Here is a 16,987-nt window from a genome sequence, read left to right on the forward strand (position 1 = left end):
TTGGTCAGGCTGTACAATTTTTTGCGCCTCCTTCGCTTCACTTTGGCTTTCCTTTACCACTTTAACAAACCCCACTGTCTTATCCTGTTTTACCACATCAGCCTTCCCAGTGCTTTTTTTCAACCACCAACACTGTGACTTTACATGGCCTAGTTTATTACAGTGAAAACATTTGAAACTTTTCATGTCTTTTCCACCCTTCTGGATTTCTTTTTTAATCTGGGGTACACTCTCCTTATTATCTCCCATCAGATCACCTTTACCTTTACCACTTGAGTATTTCTCATGTCCTCAGTTTCTATCCCTCACAGGCTGAAACTGATGTCAGAAACCAAGCTTTGATTTATGAACTAATTCATAATCACCTGCCATTTCTGCTGCTAATCTCGCAGTTTTAACCCTCTGCTTTTCCACATGAGTTCTCAGTACATCAGGAATTGAATTTTTAAACTCCTCCAAAAGTATAATTTCTCTGAGCGCTTCATACATTTGGTCTATTTTCATAGCCCTTATCCACCTGTCAAAATTACTCTGTTTGAGCCTTTCAAACGCCATGTATGTTTGACCAAATTCTTTCCTTAAATTTCTAAACCTTTGTCTGTAAATTCAGGCACTAGTTCATATGCACCTAAGATGGATTATTTCACCTCCTCATACATCCCAAATACCTCCTCCGGTAGTGATGCAAACTCTTCACTAGCCCCACCTACCAGCTTTGTTTGAATCAGTAATACCCACATGCCCTGTGGCCATTTCATTTGTTTAGCTACCTTCTCAAATGAAATGAAAAAGGCTTCCACTTCCTTCTCGTCAAACCTTGGCAATGCTTGCACATATTTAAATAGATCGCCACCAAACCTTCAACTATGACGCTCTTTCTCACTATCCTCATCACTATCATCCAATTGTACGTTTCCCTATACGTCTGCCAATTTTAACTGACTGTCATGTTTCATGTCCATTTTCTGAAGTTCAAACTCTCTCTCTTTATCTTTTTCCCTGATCTGTATTTCCCTTTCTCTTTCTTTTTGTTCTGCTCGGGCTATTCTTTCATTTCTTCTTTCTTCTCTCTCTGGCCGAAGGGCCTGTTCTGTGCTGCACTGTTCTATGTTCTATATTCTTTCTTTTTCCTCACTCTCTCTTTCATATTCAAGCAGCCTTAATTCTTTCTCATGTTCCATTTGTTTAAGTTGGAACTGAATTTTTGCCATTTACAATGAGTCAAACTGTATCTCAGGTAACTTTAAATGCTTCGCCACCGCCATAATTACCTCACCTTTTCGCATTTTGTCAGGTAATGTTAACTGCAATGTTCTTGCCAAATTTAACAGTCTGCTGTTAGTCTCAGTCTGTAAGGTCCTGCGTGTGACCGTCCCCACCCCAAAAACTTCACAGGCTCTGAAAGAGCCATTGTCCACAACACACTCCCGACTTAAACTAAAATACCACACCTGAAAATCAACCTCACTGTCTTTAAATTCACTAAGCCAATCCAATAGATAGACTTTTATCCCGGACGAGCGCCCAATTTGTTATTGGCCAGGGTTTAGTTTAGTTTATCATGGAGTTCACCTGACCCACAACTTTTAATAGATTGTGGTATGGGGAGCATATGGCCCACTCTGCAGGTGTGGTACAGCAGAAATTGAAAAGTATTTTTTTAAGCAAAACAATGTTTATTCTATGAACTCAAGTTAACCTTTATAAAACATAGAGTGAACATCTTAGCAACCATTAATTCAAATACAACGCCCAAAGAATACAACACTAAGTAATCCTTAACAACTTCCCAAACAACATCCAGAAGACAAAAGAAACACCTTTTAACAGAAGCACATTGCTTTGTCTGGCTTCAGCTCCAACACTCAAAACGAAACCAAAAAAAAACACAGACACACCCAAGCTTTTCTCAAAGTGAAACTAAAAAGCAGAGCCAAAGCTCAGCTCCACCCACACTCTGACATCGCTGCAGTAACGTGAGCAGCCAAACATTTCTTAAAGCGACATTCACATGGCAGGAACACAATTCTCAATCCTGGAGGCCAACATTTTTGCCAGCAGTTTGGCGTCCACATTCAACAAGGATATCAGCCTGTAGGACCCACGCAGCTCCGGGTTCTTGTCCCAGTTCGGAGTCAACAAAATCGTGGCCTGTGACATCGTCGGGAGCAGCAATCCCTTGCCTCATTGAACATCCTCATCAACACCGGCCCCAATATCCATGAGAACTTTTCATAAAACTCCACTGTATACCTGTCCGGCCCCGGGTCTTTACCCGCCTGCATGGCCTCCAGACCCTCCACTGTCTCATCCAACCCTTTCGGGGCCCCCAGCCCATCTACCAGCTCCCCGACCACCTCTGCCTCATCCCCTCCGGCCCTGTAGGGGGTTCCGACCTGTACAGCCTGCTGTAGAAATCCCTAAACACCTTATTCACCCCTTGCTGAATCGCCAACCAGGTTCCCATCTCCGTCATTTTCTTTCCCTATCTCCCTGGCTGCCTCCCTCTTTCGAAGCTGCTGTGCAAGCATTCTGCTGGCCTTCTCTCCATCCTCCAAGATTGCTGCTCCACCGCCCTCCCTGTGGTTAACAAGCCGAACTCCGCCTGTAGCCTCCGCCGTTCCCTTAAAAGCCTTCCCTCTGGGATCACCGCATACCTCCCATCGATCTGTAGTATCTCCTTAACCAGTCGGTCCGTCTCTGCCCTGTCTACCTTCTCCCTATGGGCCCATATCGAGATCAGCTCCCCTCTGACCACCGCCTTCAGTGCTTCCCAGATCATCGCTGCTGAAATTTCCCCCGTGTATTTGATCTGCAGGTAGTTCTGAATACATTTCCTCAGCCGCTTGCACACCCCTTCATCAGCCAAAAGTCCCACACCTAAACTCCAGAACGGGCGCCGGTTACTGTCTTTACTAACCTGCAGGCCAACCCAGTGTGGAGCATGGTCTGAGATTGTGATCACCGAGTACCCCGTGTCCACCACCCCTGCCAGTAAGGCCCTGCTCAAAATGAAGAAATCGATCTTGGGCGTACACTTTATGCACATGTACGTAGAAGGCGAACTCCTTCACCCTCGGCTGCCCAAATCTCCATGGGTCCCCCATCTGCTCCATGAATCCTTTGCCGTTGCTGGCACCCTGCCCATTTTCACGCTTGACCGGTCCAAGTCAGGGTCAATAACTGTGTTGCCGTCCTCTCCCATGACCAACCTGTGTGAGTCCAGGTCCGGTATCTTCCCCGGTATCCTCTTTATAAACTCCACATCATTTCATTTTGGCGCATACATATTTAATAATACCACCTGCACCCCCTCCAGTTTCCCACTGGCCATAATGTACCGAACTCCCACACCCAAAACTATTTCACCCGCCTCAAACACCACCCACTTATTGATCAAGATCGCGACCCCTCTAGTCTTTGAATCTAGTCCCGAGTGAAAGACCTGACTGACCCAGCCTTCCCTCAATCTAATCTGGTCAGTTACTCTAAGGCAGTGTTCTTCAAACTTTTCTTCCGGGGACCCATTTTTACCAACCGGCCAACCTTCGGGACCCAACCCGGCTGACCTTCGCGATCCATGCCGGCCGATCTGCGCGACCCACCATTTTCTCTTACCTTGTTTGCTGTTGAAAAAACTGGAGGAAATGGTTTTGGGTCCCTTTGGCCATCGTACACGCTCCTCCAATGGAACCTGTTGGATGAAGGTGAAGCCTTCCGGTGTCAGAAAGTATGGAGTCTCCATCTGTCCAAAGTTCTGAATTTTTTTCCTGTAAAATTTTATCAAATAAACCCCCCCCCCCCCCCCCACACCCCCCCCCCCCCCCGAACTTGTAAAAAAAAATAATAAAATGAGTAAAATAAATGAAAAAAATGAATAAAACCCCCCCAAACTTGTAAAAAAAAAAATGAATAAAATAAATGAATAAAAACCACTACAGAACTTGTAAAATAAAAAGCTGCAACCATTAAAAAAAATAGCGGCCGCACTGCGCATGCATGCCCGATTATCGGCGCGCATGCGCAATGCGGCCAATTTTTTTTTACATGTTCGCGGCCGCTTGCAGCCGGCATTATGAAATGGCGGCTGCTGCGCGGGGATTTGCGCGATTGGGAGCGCCTCGAACAACGGCTCCGCGACCCTCCCGACACCCGCCCGCGACCCACCCACGGGTCGCACCCCCGACTTTGAAGAACACTGCTCTAAGGTGCGTCTCCTGCAACATTAATGCGTCTGCCTTTAGTCCCCTAAGATGCGCGAACACACATGACCTCTTGACCAGCCCATTTAACCCTCGAACATTCCAGGTGATCAGCCTAGTTGGGCTCATTGCCCCCCCACCACCTTTGCCGATCAGCCGTCCCCTTTTTTGGGCCAGCCTCTAGCCCATGCTCCGCGCCTCCACCGGCCCGCCCTCAGGCAGCCTCCACCCCCCACCTCCTCTCTGTCCCTTGGCCCAAGTCCCTCCCTTGCCAGCAGAATGTTTCCCCCCCTCCCCCCTCTAGTAACAACACTCTGTAACCCAACCCAAACCGAACATTTGCATACCCCCCACTGCGCTTCCATGAGCTAGCCCACCCAGCTAGCTTGGTAGCCCCCATCCCTGGCGCCAGATAGTCTCCCACATATTGTTCCCTCCCCACCCTTCCCCCCTCCCCCGTTCATACAAACATACTCCAACATCAAACAATCCCCACACAATTGCCCGACAGAAAAAACACCAAAATCTAAACAAGCACACCTCCATCCCCCAACAGTGCAAATGAAAACCTTAACTCACTCAGCTCTGCCACTGGTCCCAAAACCAATACAGAAGGCATTACTAACAGCTTCCACAAAACGAAAAATGAGAAACTTTTTAAAAAGAACAGAGAAACAGAAAGAAAAAAATACATGAACGTTGCAGCAAAGTTCAAAAGTTTTCAGTCCACCACCAGTCCTTTCCTTTTCACGAAATCCAGCGCGTCATCAGGCGACTCAAAATAAAAGTGCTGTTCCTTTACGTGACCCAGAGACGGGCCGGATACAACAGTCTGAACTTCACCTTTTTCTTAAAAAGGATTGACCTGATCTGGTTGAAGCCTGCTCTTCACCTGGCCACCTCCACGCTCAGGCCTTGGTAGACCCGCAGGATACTGTTTGCCCACTTACATCTCCGTGTCTGCTTGGCCCACTGTAGAATGCGCTCCTTATCTAAGTACCTGTGGAATCTCACCACCATTGCCCTCGGGGGGTCTCCCGTTCGCACCTTCCTCGCGAGTGCTCTGTGAGCCCTGTCCACCTCCAATGGTCGGGAGAATGCCCCATCCCCCAGCAGCTTCTCAAAGATATGTATGCCCCAGCGTCCGCTCCTTCTGACCCCTCCGGGAGCCCAATGATTCTCAAGTTCTGCCAGCGGGACCTATTGTCTAGGTCCTCCACCTTCTCCAGAAATTCATCTGCTGGTCTCTCAGCATCCTCACCTCCAATTCCACCGCAGTTTGATTTTCCTCTTGCTCAGCCAGCGCCTTCTCCATCTACTGGATCGCCCGATCTTGGGTGTCCAAACTATGCTCCAGCCGCTCAATTGACTCTTTTATCGGGTCCAAGCAGTCCCGTTTCTGCATAACATGCATCAGCTGCTCTGTTGACCGCTGGGTTGACAAACCAGAGGTCCGGTCCTCCGCCATGCTTCCTCCCGGTGCAGCTTCAGCCCAAGCCTTCTCTATCTTTCTGTTTCTGCCTTTACGAGCACTTCTAGTCCTTCTCTCCATGCACTGATGTGGGAATCCAGTCCACGATTGCCTCTGTCTTCAGTTTTACAGTTCAAGTCCGGGAGAAAATCGGGGGAAAAGGTCCAAAAGTCCGACCCGAGCGGGAGCCACCAAATGTGTGACTTACTCCTTCATAGCCGCCACTGGAAGTCTTCATTGTTGGGCTTTCTTGACTGTTGCATCAACATGAGTGGACCAGGACAGACTGTTGGTGATGGTGACCCCCAGAAACTTAAAGCTATCAACCATCTCCACTTCGGAGCCATTGATGCAGACGGGAGTGTGCGTCACTCTGCGCTTCCTGAAGTCGATGATCAGTTCCTTGGTCTTTCCAACATTTAGAGAGAGATTGTTTTTGGTACACCATGCAACCAAGTGATTTATCTCCCTCCTGTAGTCTGATTCGTCGTTGTTTGAGATGCGGCCCTCCACAGTCGTATCATCCTCAAATTTATAGAATGAGTTGGAGTTAAATCTTGCCACAGTCATGTGTATATCGGGACTTTATATAGGCATCAGAACCTTATACAAGTGATCTAACCAAGGTTTGATAGCATAACTGCTCTATACTTTACAGTTCTATCCCTATAGAAATAAACGCGAGTACATAGTTTCCTTTGGATTTGGCCTCATTGACATATTATTCAGGTTTTGGTGATTTGAATATTTGCACTTGTAATTCTTCCAGCAGTCTCATTTTCCAGACAATACAATTACAAGAAGCAGGAATGTTAACATATCACAACATTGAAATGACAGATATGTCAATGTTTTCAGCATTGTGAAATACAGGCTTGTCTGAAATCACCGCTGCATTTGCTATTGTTTAATGATAAAACAGAAGCACAGATCTTCCATTGGACAGATGGGTGTCACATCTTCTGGGCAACAGTTACTGTACAGCCAGTTAGTTATTCAGGTGTGACTATTTTAACTAATTCCAAACTGTTTCCAAGAAAATTAAGGAGCTGATCCGACCAGAAGGTGCTTCAGTCTTTCAGGTACATTACCCCAAACTGAGCCAACATGGGCCATAAATTTCATGTCCCATGTATGGCATTTTACTATTTCCTATTCAATGACATGTCATATCCACAATATGACACTGGAGTGATTTCACATACTTCCATGACTGACATTCAAAAAGGGTCAGAGGGCCAGGAGTATTGCTATTCCAAGTATTGAGTTTAATGTGTGTCCACGTGGGTTTCCTCTGGGTGGTCCGGTTTCCTCCCACAGTCCAAAGATGTGCGTGTTAGGTGGATTGGCCATGATAAATTGCTCCTAAGTGTCCAAAGTTTAGGGCGTGCTACGGGAATAGGGCAGTGGATTAGGCCTAGGCAGGATGCTCTTTTGGAGGGTCAGTGCAGACTCGATGGACCGAATGGTCTCCTGCTGCACTGGAGGGATTCTATGGGCAGGATTCTCTGGCCGGGTCCGCCCAGGGCCCGAGGTCAATGGACTTCTCCATTGTCTGTGTCTCGCCCGTGGCATTCTTGCGGCGTGCGGGGTGGAAGAATCCAGCCCAATGATTCTATGATTCTAATGCAGGGCATAGCTTACAGCAATACCAAACTCCAAATTCGTCTTAAGAAACAAAACTCTATTTGTTTGACGAACTGACAAAAATGAACTAATGGAGGAATATAAGCCAATAGCACCCTTTATATAGGGGCAGAGGAAGAGTGTTGGTAACGTCTTACAGCCACTTACTACCTTTGCAACTAAGCAATAAATTGGTGTGGATCTTCATTGGGATGAACTGTGGGGCTTGTAGATTATTAGTGCCAGCTTTGCCAGCAACACCCACACCCTGAGAAAGATTAAAATGTTATTCCTTAGTTAACCCATTTGCAAATATACCTCATAAAGCCAATTTCTCTTTCCTCATTCACCAGGCCCCTTTCAAAACTTAACATTTAAAAAGGAGTCTAAAAGAGGAATACCACTCAGGATTTCAGCTTGTCCTTCAATGTCTCTCTCATCTACCTTCAGTTCTGTTTAAAGCTAACCTAACCTGGTGTATCTCCCTTTTCATAAAATAATTTTGGGCCCAAATCTTGTGGCGAATGCATCTTCAGACATTTGCAGATTTCAAACATGTTTGTGCGGCAAGTTGCTGAAAGATGCAAGCTAACATTGGTAGGGTGAGGGAAACAGGGCATTTGGGAGCTAAATGGACAGGACAAGCAGTAGGCTCCTTCTCAACCAATCTGATTGAACGATTGTGAAATTGAAAGGATTGAGAAAGAATAGCAAATCAGAGTGAATCAAATCATTGTCAGATCAGGTAGAGGGAGAAATAACCAGAGGGAACGACAGATTGGATCAGGAGAGGAAAAAGAAAGAGAAAGGTAGAATAAAGAAAAATGCATTTTTAAAACCTTGAAGAACATTAAAGCCTGAAGGAACCAGACACCACACCTACGTTAATTCGTTTCCAGTGCCAGAGAGGTTGATTAACAATAATTAAACCTTATCACGTCATTACTTACGTCTTGAATGGACAGGACTTAACGTTCACTGATGTGTTTAGCTTGCATCTTCCACGTAAATACAGCAACTTTACAGAATCAGTGCACTTCAATACTCAGGAAGACACCGAGGTGCTGTTATTGTAACGCTAACACTGGAGCTGTGCAATACAGACAGCAAACTTTTGGATATTTGCGTTTATCGCAGACCATCCTTCGAACTTGTGCTGTTTGCACGTAACTGACACCATGCCATTACTACTACCATTACTTAGACAGCAAAACCTGGGCCAATATTTCACAATATTTCACAAATGAGGCTGTCGTTTGTTTTCATGCTTTTTTCAATGGTTATTCTCAACCTGGTCACTGTTGGCAGCTCTCACATTAGGACTATTGAATGGTCCTCTGCACGTTTTTATTGCATCTTATATCCTATTAAAGGAAAGGAAACTTGCTTGAGATTGCATTTTATTTTTACGAAAAAGCCAAAATAAAATTGCATAGAGTGTTCAACGTTCTTTATTTCAGAGAGAAATCGGAGATTTCGAGGTACATTTTGATCGGTGATGCAAAACTCTAGGAGGTGACATCTCAGTGGAGAGCTCAGCTTATCCTCTCTCTTCGTGTCAGCTTTCACTTCCATCAGTGACGCCATCAGATTAACATGGGGGCAGGTGTGAAGTCAAAATCCTTTTCATTGAACCAATAAAAGCTGGGCTCTGTCACCAAAGATCCAGAACTGTTAGAAACTCCGAAGCAACGACGAGAGCTAGTTAGGGCTCTCGCCTTTCAGTTGACGAATGTTCCCCTTTGCCTCCTCTTAGTGGTAAGTACCCTGGTCTTTTATGTCTCGGCAAAGAATTACAAATCTGTCAAATATAGAAAAGGTTATGCACCATTCGAATGAGTATTAAGACGTATGCCATAAAGGAGCCTTAAACTCAATTAATTGGAAAAAATGACCAGTAGGCGAGTTTAAGAATATTTATGCTAATTGAGTCAATAATGATTTTTTTTAATGTTAAAAACATACCTCCAAACTAATTAAAGTCGGTTTTTTGGGCATTCAAAACCCGAGGGACAATTATCCACTGCAGAAATGTTATTTTCTAAACGAATATCAAACCTGACATTCAAATGACGGCTACCTAAACTATGATATACTTAAGAAGCTTTTATTGTATCAAAATTAATCATCTTTCAAAATACATCTGCTTAAAGAAGTAGAATCTTAACTGGCATATGCTCATGTTGAGCAGCTGTTAGTATCAAATCTTATCAGAGTCTGTAATGTTTACTTAAATGCTTTTATTGTTGGACTGTGTTCTACTTCTTGGCAAGTTGTGTTCAGTTTTTTCCTTGTTTTTATGTCAAAGTCAGAATGCAAAATTTGTATAATTGTTTTGCGTGAGGAAATGTCAGCAATCTGTGGAGCTAATGGATTGTAGTGGGACAGGGAATAATGGCATATGAAACATTTGTGACAAACGTTATTCGTCCAATTTGTATCTTTTTATGATTAATTATATCAAAATAAGACACAGCGGTTGTCCTGCATTGAACTCTGTTCAATTTTATTTCATATTTGGATTGGACTGTTCCAAAACTTAACAGGCTCTTATTGGGTAAATGACAGCTCTTATAAAGCAGATTATAATCTCAAATGGGTTCAGGAAAGTATACCAAAGGAATAATGTGCTTAAGCCATTCATTTATTCATCATCTGTCTGTGATGATGTAGAAATTTACCAATCTAGCAGATTGAAATTCCATCTAGAATGCTACATGGGTACAAACATAAAGCTGTCATTGTTCAGAAAAGGATCCTGATCCATTTTAAGCATGCATAGGAGAAGGGCTTAACCGTTTGCAAAATTTTCATAAGTGAAGTAAAGAGTTAATATATTTATGGATGATGAGGACCTTTAAGAAAGGTACATCTGGTTCTATTGTCCATATTGATTCCAAATGGTCACTTGACCAATTCAAATACGGAAGGACAGGTGACTGCGTCAGGGATTGTGTAAATAAGCCTCTTACTGATCTGTGCTCCTGTATCAGCAAAACCTTAACTCTGCTAATTAATGAAAATGCAGCGTTAGTATATTAAAGACCATTTGACCTTGAAAGCCAATTTCAGGACATTCTTTGTTTGAACAGGTGACTGCTGCAGTACAGTTGGGTTTATTTGTAAATAATGACACTGTTCTAAGTGAGAATATTACAGTCAAAAGCTTAAAAACTACTTAAGCGAATTAGTTTTCTCTTTGGCAATTTATGCATCCTTTATTTACATTAATTTACATGAAATCAAACAGTTGTGTATGACTTCAGTTCAAAATGTCGCATTGGCAACTAAATTTTTTTTTTTTTTTTATAAATTTAGATTACCCAATTATTTTTTCCAATTAAGGGGCAATTTAGCGTGGCCAATCCACCTACTCTGCACATTTTTGGGTTGTGGGGGCGAAACCCACGCAGACACGGGGAGAATGTGCAAACTCCACACGGACAGTGACCCAGAGCCGGGATCGAACCTGGGACTTCAGCGCCGTGAGGCGGTTATGCTAACCACGGCAACTAAATTTTTAATTGTTTCCCTTAAAGTCCCAGTATATAATTTATCAAAATGGCTGAATTCACACATACAATACCATCTTGCTCATTAAGACATATGTAGCCAGGAAAAGAACAACAAAACATTCAAAGTTTTAAAAAACCAAGAGGAGAATTTGGCCAAAGTAACTGTAAACAGTGTGTGATTGTGACTAAAGATCTCATTACAATCACATAGCCTTTCAATCCTACCAATAATATTGATCCAGTCATCTAGTTTCAATAACTCTGAGCCCTTGATGAATGACATGAACTGAATCAGCTAGAAGAGTTGCTTGGTTTATTGTAAATGTGTTCAGAAAAGAGGGTGTTACATATGGTCAAGCCACAATTAAATGTGAAACTTTCCTGGTATAATCAAATACCCTTCACTTTTTGAAACCAGCTGAACTTTGTGTCTGAGGTGGCTAAATTCCTATCAAGATCACAGCCTTTGTGAATTACATTATAGAACATTTTCACCAATCATAGAATCATGGAAACTTATTGGACGGAAGGAGGCCATTCCCTTCATCATGCTTATGCTGACACTTTGAACAGCAATGGTCATCATCCCAGTTGGTTTAATAAATTAATTCTAAAATTATAATTGTAAATGACAAAAATCTAGCCTCATATTGTACCCCTAGCATGTTCTATAATACTTGTGTGACATGTTCTTCCCAGTTAATTAATTTTATTAGTGTTGTTGACCCTGGAATCCAAGATATTACTATTTGTCATTCATTAGCTACACATTTAAAAAAAAATTCATTTGAAAGGAAGGAAAGGGCAAAGGGTTAATTCTCTCAACCTTCAATCCTTTGCCATCTCCCTCCCTTCTTGCTGGACTCCAGTTTACACAATCCTATTACAAGCAGAACTATTGAAAACTAATCTCATTGTACCTGTCCTTGGGGCTCATACCAAGGATTTAAGATTAGTGTAAGCAGGGTCGTATTGATTGTTTGATAATCTAGGAGGCAACATCGCTATAGTTACCACATATTAACCGGCAAAGGTTTTGGTTTCTTTTGGAATATAGTACCCTAGTGAAGTGCGGCACAAAGCAATAATCATGGCAGCAAACCCCCTGGAAATTCAACCTAACTTGAAAGCACAAGAGATGGCTCTCTCTCTAGAACCACCGAAACCTATGGGAGAAATTAAATCAGCCACAAGGGTAACTGGAGGACCAGCAACCCCTAGGAAAGGACCACCAAAGTTCAAACAGAGACAAACAAGACAGTTTAAGAGCAAACCGCCAAAGAAAGGAATACAAGGGTAAGAGGAACATAAATACAGAATCAGTTTAACTAAAGAGGATGTTGCAGCAGTAGAGTGGTCATGTCGAGAATACGGTGGGAATGAAAACTAAACTAAACTGAGTTTAGATACTGTATGATGTTAAAAATACTGTATGATGCTAAAAATGTGAACTGTGTTCTAAAACAGTTACTTATATTTTCTCAAATGAAATAACGACGCTGCAACATCCTCACCTGCAAATTAAATAGCATTAGCTGGCAGTTCTGACTAGTATGATGCTTTTTACGAAGTCTGATGGATATGCAATCCCCTCCAATTGAGTAACCTTTCAACCGTTACCACAGACCTCTCAAATTCTTGAATAGTTGCTTTGACATTAGGCTGTGCGCAAATGTCTATACTGGTAACGGAGAAAGGAGCTGATTAAAGAAAAATGCTGACAACAGTGCTCGAGCATGCTCAAGATTCCCTCAATAACACTTGCATAGTCTGATGTTACTTCCAGTAATGCACAGCGGGGCCAGAATGTAGGGCACAATGCTGTGAAGTGGAAGCTTGCGATGTCTTCATGCAGCCTGTGAAGCATTCTCATCAATGGCTCAAGAGATAAATGCACGACTTGGTGCTTACAATGTGGGAAGATCCCAAATTCGGTGCTCCAGTCTGTGCTGAGATAGTTCATCTTGGCCAGGTTAGCTGGTCAGCTAAAATAGTTTTACTTCCAGGCTTCGCAGTAGTGGCAAGGGAAAATCAACCAAGGTTCCCAATTACTATCCGGCACTGGAAAGTGCACAGGTGTGGACATCAGAATCATAGAAACACTACAGTGCAGAAGGAGGCCATTTGGCCCATCAAGTCTGCACCAACCCTCTGAAAGTGTACCCTACCTAGGATCAAGCTCCCACCCTATCCCCTTAACCCAGTAACACCAACTAAGCTAACCTCTAACCTTTTGGACACTTAAGGGACAATTGATCATGACCGATCCACCTAACCTGCACACCTTTGGACTGTGGGAGGAAACCCACGCAGACACGGGAAGAATGTACAAACTCCAGACACAGACAGTCACCCAAGGTGGGAATTGAACCTGGGTCCCTGGAGCTGTGAGACAGCAGTGCTAACCATTGTGCCACTGTGCTGCTGGATGAGGATAGAATTGGTTACAGCTGTGATGCTGTCAAATTTTAAAAAAATATATATTTTTAAAATTTAGAGTACCCAATTAATATTTTCCAATTAAGGAGCAATTTAGCGTGGCCAATCCACCTAGCCTGCACATCTTTGGGTTGTGGGGGCGAAACCCACGCAAACACAGGGAGAATGTGCAAACTCCACACGGACAGTGACCCAGAGCCGGGATCGAACCTGGGACCTCAGCGCCGTGAGGCTGCAGGGCTAACCCACTGCACCACAATGCTGCCCTGTCCACAGTCAAATTGCCTGTTGAAACTCGGTGCCTAATAATATCAGGAGGCATTTAACTCATGGGCTGGTTTTGATGATTTACTAAATATCATTTCTGCCTCTTCCACAGGTTTGGTGATGACATTCCCGGAATGGAAGGATTAGGCACAGGTATGGTAACTTTATTTTCAAAAACCGTGTTCGTCATTATTCTAGGCACATGTTACACATTAACATTGAACAGGCAGTTATTTCGTAGCCAACCCGTCACTGCATATGATGCTATTCAAGATAGGCTGGCAACAGATTCGACTGCACCCTCACTGCATTGAGAAGTTTCATTTAACAAAATGAAAAATGGCACATTGTGGAAATAATAGCAAAAAACAACAATTACTGCAGACATGCCTGTCATGGATATGAAATATGTGTTGGGCGATCCCTCACTAATTCCATTCCTGATAATCTCCGCTGATTGGTGCTCTTCATGTGAGCTGCTGTGTGCCTTTTTTAGCTGTCGATGCAGAACGTGCTCAATGATAATTATTTTCCTGTGAATTAACTGCGTAATCTTTACAATATTCTGTAAAATAAAGCCTCTGTGTAGTCACCCACTTTGACAGTTACCCAATTGAAGCTAAACCAAGTGTTTTCATATTAGGCTACTAAGGTTGTCAAGAAAAACATGACAGAATTGATTTACCCTGATATGAGTTAAGGACATTTCTTATTATGGCAGCTATGATAAGTGAAATATACCTTGCACATTGAGCAGCGAAAGAGAAGCCTTCTCAGCTGGCTGCCATTTTCTTGGTAGGAAGAGTGATCAATGGTGTACATGGGTGTCAAGGCTGAAGAAGATAAAGTATTAAACTCTTAGATAATAATGGTAGCATTGTGGTTACTGCACTCCGGATTAAATTGTTGTTCTTTGGTTTGCAGATATCACTGTCATCTGTCCCTGGGAAGCCTTCAATCATCTGGAACTACACGAACTGGCACAATATGGTATCATCTGAAAGCGGCGACAGAATTCTGTGTGCATTTTGACTGTGCTCCTCGGAAGAGTTCCAAAACCTCCCTGCCCTACCCTGTCTATTTCACCAGTGGCTTCGAAAGCAGAAATAAGGCCAGGCCTCAAGGTTGCAGATACAAATACAAAGAAAAGCATAATAGTAAAAACAAACGCCCCTTTTCAAACTCGTATTTCCTTTGCGATCATAATTCACTTGAAACATGAAGGCATTTTCCTTAAATGCGCCAGTCAGAATTATTGTCTCCTGTTATCACCGAAGCTGGTCACTTTTTTCCACTGACCTTCTTTGATACAGTTTCCAAAAATGTTAGCTTTAAACTGTATCCATGGACATATTTCGCATGTACTATTATGCTTTTTCAAAATGCATCTCTTGTGGAAACATTATATGACACATATGCAAATCCATTCTGATCATTGTGATTCTTTAAGCATCGAACTTTGTAGAAGAACTATGTATGTGTGTGATTCTGTGAACGTGCAAGGTGGAATTCCGAAATCCTCAAATCCCTCACACGTGCCTCCTTCTGAGCAGGAGACACACCCAGTACGACACTGACGCACCCAGTACAACACTGCATTACTGCCAGCATCTATCAAGCTAAATTACGTTTTCTCCCTGACTTATTGTCATGTTCCAGTTTTTTAAAATAGTTAAGCATTTGAACTCTTTTCTCCCCCTCCCCTCATCACCCCTACCCTGAAAATGAACTACTCGGGGACTCCTGGAAACTTTAAAGTTGCTAAAACCAGTTTGTGATAAGAGCTTTCTGGAGATTTATGTGTTGGTGTGGGTGCTTGATTTTATTATTCAGTGATGACCCTTTATCCAAGTTACCCACATACTTTCGCTAATGTATTCTCAATTTATTCACTTATTCCCTTCCATTGTAACTCATTAACCGTTTCAGTTTTACCCTTATTGTTTATAATTCAAAATGTTACCTTTTTATATCTAATTTTTAAAAATATCTTGTCCCACATTGTTCCATTTTTATGTGCTTGTCCCCTGCCCTGTGTGGTTTTACTTGACCAAAATCAAAGTCCTCCACTATCAGTTCCACAATGCAGCAGGTGAATTTTCTCCTAATCTCCCTTTGTCAATTGATTATTTCTTCTTTTCTGAATTAACAACTTCAGGAATTTAGAATTTTTCTATAGATTTATTGTTGCTCTGCAAACGTTTTTGTAAAACTACTGTAACTATGCAAAGTGAATGCTCCCATTTGCACTACATTTTTTTTCTTGCTTAACTTTTTTCCTGAAATATGCTAACTTCCTTTACTTCTTGACATTCCGAAATGACACTGCGCTTTGCCTATAATTGTGAGTGATTTTGTCAGTTCTCATTCTGTCAAATCCGTTAGCTTTCCTTCAACTTTACTCCTATTTATCTTTTTAAAAATACCAAAGCCAATATATTTAATCATGTCTTCCTTCCCTTTATTGTGTTTACTTTCTTATCTAGTGCAGTGTTTTATTTTTTATTCCTATATAATTCTGAGGTGATACCAATACTGTAGAAGGATGCATGTACTGTACAGGGAAGATCTGCGTTGCAGTGTGCGGAGTATTAACAACCACCTTGATGGTTTGTAGCATGTTTGAACCAAAACTTTTGTCATCTGGAGATTAGGTTGTTCTCTCTACAAGACATATCCAATAAAGCTTGGGGGAAAAAAAGGAATAAATGTGCAACTTGTTTCTCTTTTCTTGATTTTTGTTTTTAAGCCTCAAGTTCCGCCTCATTAATTCTCATGCCCTTGTGTTTATCTCAGCCAGAAAACAGCATAGTCTAATCTGAGGACAAGAGCCATCAACCCGTCCCTATTTAGTTAAGCCACAATGTAAGAACCTAGAATTAAAGGTAAAGCGAAATGAATGTTTCTTGCTCCCTTTACAAAACAACGGCATTTTGCTGAAGTTAAGGGTCATCCGGTCTATGGTGTTGGGTGGGGTCATCGCAAGATAGATAGGGATGGACCCCCTATCAGCTCATCCAGAAAGAATCTACATCATCCTCATCACATCAGCCAATCCTTTAGGTTTTTGCCGACCCAGGTAATCATTCCCCAGATTCCCTCACCAATCCGAGCAGGTGGACATGATGATGACCATCACCTGGCAGTTGATGACTCTCGATTCAGAGGAGCTCCATTCTGGGGCAGTGTGCATCCACTAGGGAAGTGTCAGAAAAGAGAGAGAGCATGCACAAGGCTCAATGTGGGAAGGCTACCCCCAGGCCTCTGAAGGACATCCTATGGGTTGTAAGCATCTAGCAGAGAAACGTAGCTCCCAATAGGCAGGAGGAAGGGGTTTGCCTCTGAAATTGAAGCAGGGATTGCTGAGGTGGTGAACGGCAGGAGTGTGGTCCCATGGATGTGCGAATAGAACACCGAGGACCTCACCAGTTTGGAAAGGTGAGTGACACACTACATTTAAATGGCAA

At 42.9% G+C, this 16,987-nt stretch overlaps 1 protein-coding gene across 1 annotated transcript; it reads left to right on the top strand.

The window, feature by feature from the left end:
• Nucleotides 1-8,901: 8,901 nt before the first annotated feature.
• On the top strand, nt 8,902-16,233 carry pde6gb (phosphodiesterase 6G, cGMP-specific, rod, gamma, paralog b). Its single transcript, XM_038777764.1, has 4 exons — nt 8,902-9,057; nt 11,872-12,110; nt 13,633-13,673; nt 14,445-16,233. The coding sequence occupies exons 2-4, from the start codon at nt 11,905-11,907 to the stop codon at nt 14,519-14,521; spliced, it is 324 nt and encodes a 107-aa protein (XP_038633692.1). The 5' UTR covers nt 8,902-9,057; nt 11,872-11,904; the 3' UTR covers nt 14,522-16,233.
• Nucleotides 16,234-16,987: the final 754 nt, after the last annotated feature.

Source organism: Scyliorhinus canicula, chromosome 18, assembly GCF_902713615.1.
Source record: "Scyliorhinus canicula chromosome 18, sScyCan1.1, whole genome shotgun sequence".
NCBI classification, from domain to species: Eukaryota; Metazoa; Chordata; class Chondrichthyes; order Carcharhiniformes; family Scyliorhinidae; genus Scyliorhinus; species Scyliorhinus canicula.